Here is a 13,095-nt window from a genome sequence, read left to right on the forward strand (position 1 = left end):
CTATTTGCTTGATCTATCCAGTGCCGATATGCCTCAGGAAAACTTTTCCTTTACTAAAGACTACATCATAGCCTTTATCTTCTACCATAGCAACAGACACAAGATTCTTTTTCAAACCTGGTACATACTTAAAAGTAGATAGGGTGAGAGGAGCACCATGCTCCCTCTAAAACACAACTGTACCTTCACCTGAGACACAGTACTTTCCATCATCACCCATCTCGATTTGCATTTGGAGATCCTTCTCATCTAATGTACTGAAAATATTCTTGTCACCCGACATATGGAAAGAAGCTCCACTATACAGGTACCAAACACATCCCACCATGGATGAAACCATGCATGTAATAAGTGATAAATCTACTGCAAATTGTGAAGCTAGTGCATCACCATCAAATCCCTTTGAGGAACTCTTCTTGGATTTCCTCTGTGGAAAATTCATAGCATAATGGCCCACTTCATGATAATGAAAGAATCACACCTTCAACTTGTCAACCTTCTTCCCACCATGAAAATATTGGATTGGGATGCCTTCCCTTTGCCTTTCTTAGCTTTACTAGCTAAAGCTAGATTTTCTTCATCATCTTGTTTTGATGAAGATCCATCCCTGGTGCTACGCCTTATCTCCTCCTACATTAGATCCGACCAAAGTCATTCCCAATTTGGCAGTTTCTCTCTTCCATTAACCGAGTCCTGGTAGCTATGCCACCCCTTAGGAAGATCGAGGAGTGCTAGACTCACCATGTCATCATCAACTGTCATGACCCCTACACTTGCAAGCTCATCCCTGTAGGTGGTGAGCTTGTTCAAGAACGTAGAGATTGTGTCGCCCTTTTCGCACTTGATCTTTTGAAGTTTATCTTTCAACAGTAGCCTCCTTTGATCGCTGCTATTCTAATAAAGATCTTTCAATGTTTTCCACATCGAAAATGGAGTCACCTTCCCATGGAGGCTCGAGACAATGTGATCTCGAATTCCCTCCAGGAGGATTCTCCTTTCTCTAGCCACACACTTTTTCCATTCCACTAGTTGAGTAGCATCAGTCGGCTTCTGGACTTCTTGATCAATGAAGTCCTTTAGGCTGTTATCTTCTAATACTACCTCCATGTGATCCTTCCAGGCTATATAATTCGAACTGCCATCAAAGGCATATTCAAGTCTTAAACCACTAAACGCCATAGGTGAAATAGATGTGATAAGAACTCAATTCAATATTTCGAAACCAAACTTCGTACTTCTCCTACCTGTATACTATTCTTCCTTGATAACCTTTGCTCTGATACCATGTAGAATTTCACTATAGATCACCTGATATATGCAATGTCCTAAAGCATAATACTAGATCTACTTCTACCATAAACTTTGCAAAAGCTTAAATAGATATGAGCATCATCAAGCATGAACAGATATAACTGAGAATGAGAAGTAATCAACCATAACATAGAAGATATATCACTGGGGAAAGCACCAGCCTAAAACCTCAACTCTGTGTTATCATACAAGTGGAAATCTTGTTCAATTTATGAAAAGAATCAGCGCTCCAGCTATCCTGCTCTCTCTGCAATCAAACAATACAGCTCGTATACTGAATAGAGATAGAATATCTCTTCCTGAGGCCCTCCAAGCCTCCTATTTCCTTGCGCAGTTTTGATTGGGGTCCAATGATATCACATGTGTGAATTGGCCTCATCACACTCACTGTAACCTCAGGTCCAACTATGCAATCCTTAAGGAATAATATTCCTTTTGTGTGCAAGGAATATTCACCATGGAAAATCCTAGCAACTCATAGTACAGTATCCCTCCATCTGATTTCAACTAGGTCTCTGGCTCAACTGACATGCATGAGTTATCCATGAGTTAATACTCAGTTATCTAAAATGCAGTAGTTACATGCATGCAAGCATTAACTAACTGAACTCTCATTAATTTAACAAACTGTTAAATTAATCTAACTGGACTTGACTTAGTTAACTAAGCCAACTAATTACAACTTGATATTACAACTCACTCTTATCTCTTTAATTGATGGATAAATCCCTCAATCAAAGGAGAAACTATTGCATGTTCTCACATAGACTTCAAGTTCATAATCCCTTAACTAATTAACTCAAGATGAATTAATTAATTAATTTACAAAATGTTGTTAACATCAAATTTTTATTTTACTTCCTACGTTTAGTCCAAGGACTGACTAAAATAAGAAGGGATCCCGAAATTCTATTTTTAGAAAAGCTATTTTTATCACTTTCACTTTTCACCCATTGTTGCTAAGATCTCAAATGGTTGAACTTCTATTTATAGCCGGACTATTTATAGTAATGCTATTTTAGCATTTTCTATTTTTAGCATTTCTTGTTGCAAATCTCAACAATTAAGCCCGGTCTTGCAAAGTAGAAGAATGTTGTTGTGGTGCCGCACATTGCTTCAGCTTCAAAGGTTATTATGCAGACTCTTCATATGTACAAAACTAGGAATGACAGGGAAAAAAGGAAGCTATATGTCTACAATTCCAGAATTGGTTCTATGTTTGCCCCTTGGAGAAATTGGTTGAAGTCTAAATAGTAGTTTTAAGAGTTTAGCATTTTGTTGCATCTTTTCTGCATTTTTCATTTATGCACATTTGTGTTTTCTTTTTATTTCACTAAATTTTAAAGGATGTTATCGTAATTTTTTTTTGCGGTTTTGTATTTCTGTCCAGTGTATTGCTTTTTCCCCAGTGTCTCATTAATCTGTGATTTGCATTAGGAAATTTTCATCTGTTACAAGCTAGCATTCGAACACCTTTATGCTCCATTATCAACTTCTCAATTTTAATTTCTTCGAAGGACAACCTTATTAAAAATCATGAGCCCTCCTCTCATTTCTTCCATGACATTACTGAAAGTTAGCGGGTTTAGTGTACCTGTTCATGTCTTTTTCATATTTATGCCAAACCTTGAAAGGTATGTTCAAAACCATTGGCAGAGGATAGCTGTACAAAGTTCCCTCTCCATACCCCTCTTGCCACTAGCACTGCACTAGTACATTACTAATCAATTTTATATGCTAGGAATGGGGATTCACCTCTCCAATCCCCAAGACTCTTGAACCATATTTCCAGTTTGTTTTGGTTCCCATTTGGTTCAGTTTTTTTTATTTTTTTTTTTCTATTTTTTATTTATTTTTATCTCTAGTAATGTAGGAAACTCTAGCATTTCTCTCTCAGGTAGTGGGAATGAGCTACATCTTAATATCACCATAACCTTTCATTTTAGCCAAATAGATGGCATGAAACTCCATATTCTGAAGATAAAGTATACTATGGTCTGCTACGAACAGACTACATTTGTAGTCTATATTTGTTGCCTAAGACAACCATCAGAGAATGTGGTCATATTAATTGTGTTCAAAATTGGTTACATCTATTTGTAGCTTTGCAAGCACAGAATGATCCTCGTATGAAGGGAAAGGAGTCCATCTGGCTTTTGTCATAAGCTATATGGACTTGTTTTAGGAGATGCCATGGCATTCCCATGTTGTATGGACATTGGATATTTTAGAGATTATTATTAAGCTGTAGGTGTGGTTGATAGGGCGGTGAGGAATTTTTTATTTTTTAATAATTTAATGGATAAAATTGATATTATAGATATTATTAAGAGGTATGTGTGGTCTATAGGGTTGAGTGTTTCTGGATAATGCTCTCCAAACTGTTTTGAAGATACATGCTGAAGCAGTGCACTACTCCAAAGCATCACCAGATCTCACAACGATGTATATAAACAAAGAGCATATACTGAAAATTAAAACAAATGTCACAACCAAAACAAAAAATACAAGCTCGCTACAACAATATACAACAGGTTAGTTATTCTTCACAGAAAAACACTGACCTACAAATATTAACCAACATTGAATGGATGGTTCAAGAGATATTGAGATTGCTTTGGGTGTGTATCAACCACAATATACATGGTCTAAAAAGTGATACCATCCACATGGCCAGGTGATTGGCTTAAGATTTTGTACCATGTTTATATAATGCTTTGGTATTGTTTATTTTTGTTTTCTCTATAGCAACTGCTTTCCGAGGCACTCCCTTGTTTACAAACTCCTGAACATTATTATGTTGAAAATAGTGTCTCCAAAATGGACATGCATTGTGAAGGGGAACACTACACTTACCAAGTTTATATCATGCTTTGGTATTGTTTATTTTTCTTCTCTGTGGCAACTGCTTTCCGAGGCACTCCCTTGTTTACAAACTCCTGAACATTATTACGTTGAACATAACATCTCCAAAATGGACATGCATTGTGAGGGGGAACAATGCACTTTCCTTCTAATTTTGCCCTTAAATGAAACTTTATTGTTAGCATTGCCAGCTATGTTTGTTCACTCTTCATTATTGTTTGGTCATGTTTGAGATATGCATTTATGGCAATAGTTTCAAATCTTTTCTTGTGGCAATTATTATACCTGATGAGAAGGCACTTGAAAGCTGGGTTGCCACCAATGAGGTAGTAGTGAATTTTGAATCTTTGTGCGAAAATCAGAAGGCAAAGCAATACATCCTACACGAGCTCAATGTAACTGGGAAAAACCACAAGGTAACACATTCTAAATCATCCGTCATGATGTCGCTTCATGTTTTGAATTTCCCTTTCCAATACATCTTTGGGAACTTTCTTTCAGTTCTGATTCATTTTTCTTAGTTATTTGTTAATTTCATGATTGTTGGAATTTTTGTTGAATCTATCTCAAGGGTTTTGAGATGATGAAAGGTATTCACCTTGAACCTAAGCAATTTGATGTGGAAAGGGACTTGATCATTCGAACATTTAAATTGAAGCGACCTCAATCACTGAGGTACTACAAGGTAAGATTGTTGAAATATTTACTGTACTTGTTGGTGATTCTTTGTGGTGCTTTCAACCTCACCTTTTATAGATATTGTTTCCCCAGAATTCTATGCAATATAGCCATTGCAGCTGGAAATATATCTATATTTTTTTTCTGAAGATGTTTATGTTTATCATACTACACAAATATGGACACAATCATTATGAACTTTATCTCTTTTTCTTGATGAAACTTGTTGTTTTTTCAATTATCATGATATATCTTTGCATTTAGTAGCAACATAGATGACATTTTTAGCACATGTTATTAGTCATCAGTACTCTTCACTGTCATAAACAATGGCTGGGGTGGAACTCCCAAACCATAAAGGGCCCCAAATAATTGTGGATCTAAGATGGAGTCATGAATCTATCGAGCTTAAAATTCAAAGGAAAAACATATTCGAGGTATATTAACTTCTAAGCAGGGAGAACTGATTGCAAAGGTGCAAGAGAATATATCCACTCCATTTCATAATTCTGTTTGTTTTACATTTGGAAATCAAGACATTTTGTTATAGAATTTTATATGGGTGCATATACACAACAATAGACACATACATGTGTGGAGAAGAAGATGAAGAAAAAGAAGTCTTAACATGGAATGGAATCCCAACACACGGATATGCCACTGTAGCAAGATAGCCTGTATACATGAACATTTAACTCTATACTAACAGAAGATTTTGAATTTTTTTGGTATAGATATAAATTGCCTCTCTTTGTACCTTTTGGGGAAATTGCTAGTTTTAGTAAGTTAAAAATATGGTTTGCATGATTATAGTTTTTATAAATATTATAGATCATGTGTCAGGTTTTTTTTTTTTAATCAATGACTATAAATGTAGTTTTCAGGATTGCCATAACTCTTCACATAATTCTTTAAAGTGTGCTAGCTCAATGGAAGAGCGCATGCCTTAGAAGCAGGAGGTTGGCTGTTCGATTCCACTGTGAGCTTACATTAATTAATCAATGGTTTTGTAGTTTATTTTTAGTTAAATGTTTCTTATATTGACTTGATACAATAGCTAGTATTAAAGACATATTGTCTCTAATCCCAGTGTTTCCTTGAGAGAGACAAAAGTGAAATTGTCTCAAGAGAGACAAAAATGAAATTGTCTTAAGAGAGACAAAAATGCTTGTGTTATATATTGTCTTTATAGAGACCATAATTTTTAAGACAATATTTTTAAGACAATAATATTTAAGATAATAATTTTGAAGACAATAATCTTTAAGACAACAATTTTTGAGACATCTGCTTAAAGACAATATTTAATACAATACAAATATCTATAAAAAATTTATATTAAATCTGTGATCGAGACGGAAGTTAGCCAGGGATCGAACTGATGCGGCGCATTAGGGTTTGAGAGAATAGGGTTTTCAGAGCCAAAGCGGACGGAAACGGAAGCCTGGGAGGTGATAGAAGGGTTAAACGGGTGCAGGAGGAAACTTCGCAAGGGTAAAACGAATGGTGGAAGGGAGAAAGAAAACGGCCGGGGCTGAAGGGTTCTATGGAAGGAAAACAGGGGAGGGGAGAGATCCCCTCCTTTAGGAATGTAGTAGCAGGCGAAACAAATGGAAGCAGATTGCAAGGGATGCAGAAGGAGATCAACAGAGATGCGCCAGTGCTGGGGAATCGATGGCAAGCAAGAACGGGAAGCAGGTGTTTACCTAGGGCACATAAAAAACCAAGGTATGTAATCCCAAATAACAAACTTGAAGATTATAGGTGCTATATGAGAGATCATGCTTTGATCTGTAAGTTTATAGGGTTCTGGCCATCTGAAAAGGATTTAACAAAATGGATACAACAAAGATGGAGGCCAAAAGGGAATACAGATCTAAAACTAGGAGCAAAAGGCTTTTTCACAGTCGTTTTTGCAAATCTAGAGGATAAGGAGATAACTTTTGAAGAGGGGCCGTACTTTATGAACAATGCAGGCTTATTTATGAGGCATTGGGAGGATAGATACAACCCAGATAATGAGAAACTGGTGGCAACTCCCATCTGGGTCAGATTATTCGGATTACGAATGGAGTTTTGGGATCCTGATATATTGGAAGGGATTGGCAACTCGATCGGAACTTTTGTTAAGGTGGCAGAGTCAACCAAAAGAGGGAAGTACACATCTTATGCAAGGATATGTGTGTACATGAATATAGCAGAGCCTTTGCCGGAGTATATAGAGTTGGAATACCATGATGAAATATGGCAGCAGCCAATAGACTACGAGCATATTCCCTTCAAGTGCATAAGATGCCATGAGTACGGACATCTATTTAGGCAATGTCCACAAAACAGAGAGGTGGAAGCAACAAGGACACAGGAGGAAGAATAGAGGAGAACAAAAGGATTGGATATTGGGGATGAGGGATTCAAGGAGATCCAAAGAAGGAAGAAACCAAGCACGAAGGGAATGAGGATTGAACTAAAAGAGAAAAATATAGCAGTCGAAAACCAAAACAAGTTTCAGGTCCTTCAGGAGGAGGAAGATGCAAATGAGGGAGAAAGGAAGGAACAGGAGGATAACGAAAATGCACCAATGGAAATCATAAAAGATACAATAGAAAAAAGTATAACTCAGAACAGAGAAGTGGAAGAAGAGATGGGAGAAAGTCAGGGGAACATAATAGGACAAACGATGACCGGATCAGACAGTCAAAAAGATAATGGGGTCGAAGAAGAAAGAATAATGAAAAAACTTCTTCAAGAATGGAAAAATCTAGATGAAAGATTCATTCCGGAAACACAGAAACAATTATATAAAGATACATTCCAGAAATATAAGGAGAAGAAGGGTAGCACCTCAGAGATTCAAATAGATCAAACAGGGTCACAAGGAAACCAAAGCCTGGGAATGGATGGTACTGGCAAGGGGGGTAGAAAGAGAGGAAGACGAACTTTAAATGAAACGATTCAAGCAGTAGGAGAAATATTGGTAAATTCAGGAAGGGTGATACCTCTATCAGAGGTATTTCAACAACCATCAAAAAGTTATAAATGATAGTCACAAGCTGGAATATCAGGGGACTTAACAGTAAAGGTAAGTAGAGGTATTTAAAGGAAATATTGAAGAAAGATAAACCGAGCATAATGATAATCCAGGAAACGAAAATGGGGTATCAACAGTTGGTAGAAATTATGAAAAGGACTAAGCCACAATACGAGGTAATGGCCCAAGATGCAGATGGAACAGCAGGGGGTCTGGCAGTCATCTGGAACCCTGAGGAGGTAATTTTTGAGAATTGGATTAGTTTCCCTAGAATTCTAACAGGCATGTTCAGGTTGATGGGATCAGAGGAGCGAATTCTTATTTCAGGGGTTTATGGACTGCACACCCCCAGGGAGCGGAAGGAATTCCTCAAGAATATGCAAGCTATTAGAAGAATTATCCCTGGAACTCTATGGATAATAGGAGGAGACTTTAATATGATTAGAACGATAGGGGAAAAGAAAGGTGGTGTAAGGAGACCGGATCAGAATATGGAGGAGTTCAATGAGATGATTACAGAACAGAGGCTGGTAGATATTCCTACAACTAACGGTGTTCATACATGGAACAATAGGAGGGGAGGAAAAAACCAAATTGCCTCGAGATTAGATAGGTTTCTTTTATCTGAGCAAATTTTGAATCGGGATGTGTTTATAGAAGCTAAAATTTTGCCAGCCTTAGGCTCGGACCACTGGCCGATCAGACTGGAAATTGATATTAAGAAAAACAACGGTAAGAAACCATTTAGATTCGAGGCCTTCTGGCTCAGAAATCCTCAATTCTTACACAAAGTAGAAGAATGGTGGACCCAGAGTAAAGTTAAAGGGAAGGGGAAGATGCATACCATCCAGTTGAAACTCAAAGAAATCAAAGGGAAAATCAAAAAATGGAACAAGGAAGAGTTTGGGAACATCATGGAGGAAAAACAAAAATTAGAGAAAGAGATGGAAGAAATACAGCAAAAAATAATTCTGGAAGGGAGGGATGAGGAAAGAAGTAATGAGGAGGGAAGAATAATCGGCCAACTGGAAGAAAGAAGGAAACAGGAAGAGATTTTGTGGAGACAAAAGTCAAGAATAAACTGGCTGTGCGAAGGTGAAAGAAATACCAAGTTTTTTCATCAAGCTATGGTTCAGAACAGACAAAGGAATATGATCTTCTCTATCAAAAATGCAGAGGGGGAAAGGACAGTAGAATACGGAGCTATTGAAAAAGTTTTAGTGGATTATCACGAAGGGATTCTCACAGAACCACAAAGAGATTGGCGAGAAGCAATAGAGTGTATTTGCAAGGAAATTCCAAGATTAATAACAAATGAGCAAAATAAGGCTCTGATGAGGGCAGTAACTTTGGAAGAGGTGGAAGAAATTGTGATGAATATGAGCAAGAACAAAGCACCAGGACCAGATGGATATATAGTGGAATTCTATCAGGCAGGATGGTACTTTCTAGGCCAGGAAGTCTTGGAAGCTGTAGAGGAATCAAGAATGAAGCAAAAGATATGGCCAGGTATTAACTCGACCTTTATAACCTTGATTCCTAAGAGTAATAATTCTGAGGATGTTCAAGGTTTCTGCCCAATAGCCCTGTGCAATGTCATATATAAGATTATAGCTACTCTGATAGCAAAAAGATTAAAGCCTTTACTTCCGAATATTATTTCACCAGAGCAAACTGGCTTTGTGGAGGGACGACAAATACTTGATGGATTAGTAGTTACTCAGGAGATGATACACTCCCTAAATCAGAAAAAGCAGAGAGGAATGATGATGAAGTTAGATCTGTCAAAAGCCTATGACCGTTTAAGCTGGAAATACCTCAGAGCGGTTCTTGGAGCATATGGATTCGATAGTAGATGGATCGAATGGGTCTACAACATGATTTCAACCCCGAATTTCTCAATTCTAGTAAATGGTGTCCCAATGACCACCTTTAATGCAACAAGGGGAATTAGGCAGGGAGATCCTATCTCCCCATTCCTATTCATAATGGCAGTTGAAGGTTTAGGGAGAAATTTCAAAAAAGAGCTAAGGGAAAAGAAAATCAAAGGCTTAAAACTATGGGGAAACAATCTGCCCATCACACACCAGCAGTTTGTAGATGATATTATGCTATTCGGTGAGGTCTCAATCAAAGAGGTGAGGAACATTAAAAGAATATTAGAAATATTCATGGAGGCATCAGGTATGGAAATTAACAAAGAAAAATCATGTACATTCATATTTAATACTCCTGATTCAATCAAGGCTCATCTAACCAGAACTTTAGGCTTCAGACAAGGGGAACTTCCTACTAAGTATCTGGGGAATCAGCTGGATATAAACCCTACTCGAATGAAAAATTGGTAGAGTACTATAGAAAAAATAAAAAACAAATTGGCAAGTTGGTCATTTAGATCGTTGAACATTGCCAGCAGAATAGTCCTTTTGAAATCGGTCCTTCAATCGATACCTATTTACCCTCTATCCATTATGGCTGCACCGAGAGGGGCATGCACAAAAATGAAAGAAATATTCGGGAAAGTTATATGGGGCGGACCAAAACAACAGAGGAAATTGGCTTTGGTTTCATGGAAAAATATTATGAAAAGAAAAGAGGAAGGGGGTCTAGGTATGAGAGATCCTGAAATGCTAAACAAGGTGCTAGTAGAAAAATTATGGTGGAGGTGGGTGCAAGGAGGAAATGATGTATGGAAGAGAATATGGAATTAGAAATATAATATGCCTGAAATAGTAGTGGGTAGATTGAGAGTCAAAGAAATCCCAAAAGGATCTTCAATCTGGGAACTGGCAAGCCAGAATAGGTACATTGTAAACAATCATGCCTTCTGGGAAATACGTGAAGGAAGTAGTGCTAGATTTTGGGAGGAGGGTTGGCAGCAGAGAGACAAACTGACAGAGATACAAACTTTACAAGAAGTTCAACAGAAAGCGAAGAGGGCAGGATTGGAATATGTGAGGGATTATTGGAAAGACAGAGAGACCAATGAAATATGGAGGGTGTGGAGGAAGCCAGAAGAATGGTATGAAAATATAAACCAAGATCTGGGGAAAATATATACTAAAGAGGTAGAATTGAGGAAGATTAAAACAAGATCAGGAATGGACATTCTCAGATGGGGAAAAACAATGAAAGGAACCTTTACAGTAAAAGAAGCCTACTATTTGACAACGCACCAGGAAAGGGAGGAAGGAACTACAGACTGGAGAGTGATATGGGAGGGCAAGTGGTGGCCGAAAATAACAATATTCGCATGGCTGGTGAGCAAAGAACGGATTCTAACATGGGATAAAATCCAGAAGAAAGGTTTTAATGGACCCTCGAGATGCAGTCTATGCAACAGAGAAATAGAAACCCAGGAGCACATATTGAACAATTGTCCATATGCAAGATGTTTATGGGAAGAAATTAGAATACTTTTTGGAAAGACAAAGAGAGACCCTAATAGCATTCAGAATACCATTATGCAATGGGCAAAGGACAATTCCTCTGTAGAGTGGTGAGAAGAATATGGAATTTATCAGTGGGCTTCGTAATATGGTCTCTGTGGAAAGAACGAAACAGGAGGATCTTTCAGGAGAAAAGTAACCAACCTGCAAGAATATGGGAGGAAATATGTAAATCGATGAAAGAAACAGTTCTGTCTGAGGCATGGGAAGAGGAGGATTGGAAAATGAATCAAGAGGAAAGGAGAATAGTATCCAAATTAAATATGGAGTTTGGTATGATCTACCCCAGAAAAGAGAATAGGATAAGATCTCAAACCCAGAGCCCTAACCAATTCAAATATCCCGGAGAGAATTTTATTAAGCTGAACTTTGATGGGGCATCCAAAGGAAACCTAGGGCCGACAGGCTTTGGGGGTATCTTTAGGGACAGTAAGGAAAATACAAGGTGGGTGTTTGCAGAATGGGGAGGTGAAATGACGAATAATCAAGCAGAGCTGTGGGTGGTGCATCAGGGGTTAAGGGTAGCAGTGAGGAACAGATACATGAATTTGGAGATAGAAGGAGATTCGCAAGTAACAATAGAGATGCTCTGTAAACTAAGGGATGGCAAGAGCTGGGAGCAAGTTGCTAAAAGTTGGAGGGCAGCGAGGATTATCGAAGATATAGCGGGGCTACTAAGGAGAATTGAATATAAAGTTATAAACCATATGAGGCGAAAAGGGAATAGGGCTGCGGACCTTTTGGCGAATTGGGGGAGTAAAGAACCGGTTAGAAGATTGGACAACAACTGGTCCTCAATAGAGAATAACCCGAGCTGGGTAGAACTTAAAAACATAATCACCCATGACCATAATGAATCAGTTACCAGATAAGGGGATGATTAAAGGACTCCCGATCGGGATGAGAACAGCAGTGCAGAGGATAATAAATGATCGGCAGGTTAGCAAGTAGGACCGAGCAGGTGGTGATCAGGTCATGATGAGCAAGGACAAGTGGATCGTGGTAAGGGATATCATCTCAAGGCGAGGAGATGGTAGAATACCGATGGAGGAGGGGGGATTTTTCAGGGTGTCAGGGACTAGACAGAGACATGATAGCACGGAGAAAATGGGTAGATATATGAAAAGGGAGGCAGACCACAAGAGGTGAAGGAAGAGGGGAGGTATAAGTGAGAAGAGGTGGCAGAAACGAAGGAACAGGAAAGGTGCATGCAGAAGAACGAGGAAAATTGGCAAAGCAACGACGAACACAGAACGAAGAAGGAGGACGATTAGGGATCTGGAAGAGAGAGCAGTAATTCAGAGGAGGAAGTCAGAGCGCAAGGAAAATATGGCTGAGGGGAGCAGAATGACCTCAAGAAGATGGACGAGGAGTAAGACAGAGGGAGGAAACCAAGGCCGAGGGGACCGAGAAGAAAAAGGTAAAGGAATAATGGAGGTGGATACAGAGAAGGAAATTCTCTCAATCCATGATGATTCAGAGGACGACGTTGAGATGTTCGACTCTGATAGAGAGAAAGGAGAACCAGGGAGTGAGAGTTTCGGCAGGACGGGAAGGTTAGGAAGGGCCAAGGTTCTGGAAAGAGGAAAAGATGATGCAGGGGGCTACCAGGAACATGAGGAAGGAGGGGAATGCGGAAGTCCGACAGGAGGGAGAAGAAGGCGAGGCAGGGGAGGATATAGGAGAAGAGGAGGAGCTGGAGGGAGAAGCGGGCAAGGAAGAAGAGGAAGAGGAGGAACGGCAGGAATCGGAGAGGACAACGTA

At 38.8% G+C, this 13,095-nt stretch overlaps 1 protein-coding gene across 1 annotated transcript; it reads left to right on the top strand.

Moving 5' to 3' along the window:
• The first annotated feature begins 6,464 nt into the window (after nt 1-6,464).
• Nucleotides 6,465-7,228, top strand: LOC149169491 (uncharacterized). The gene is made up of 2 exons (XM_089425225.1): nt 6,465-6,582; nt 6,831-7,228. The coding sequence occupies exons 1-2, from the start codon at nt 6,465-6,467 to the stop codon at nt 7,226-7,228; spliced, it is 516 nt and encodes a 171-aa protein (XP_089281351.1).
• The last annotated feature ends 5,867 nt before the right edge of the window (nt 7,229-13,095 follow it).

The sequence above is a fragment of the Pinus tabuliformis genome, chromosome 4_2, assembly GCF_031772625.1.
Source record: "Pinus tabuliformis cultivar Carrire ecotype Pingquan chromosome 4_2, CPIR1, whole genome shotgun sequence".
NCBI classification, from domain to species: Eukaryota; Viridiplantae; Streptophyta; class Pinopsida; order Pinales; family Pinaceae; genus Pinus; species Pinus tabuliformis.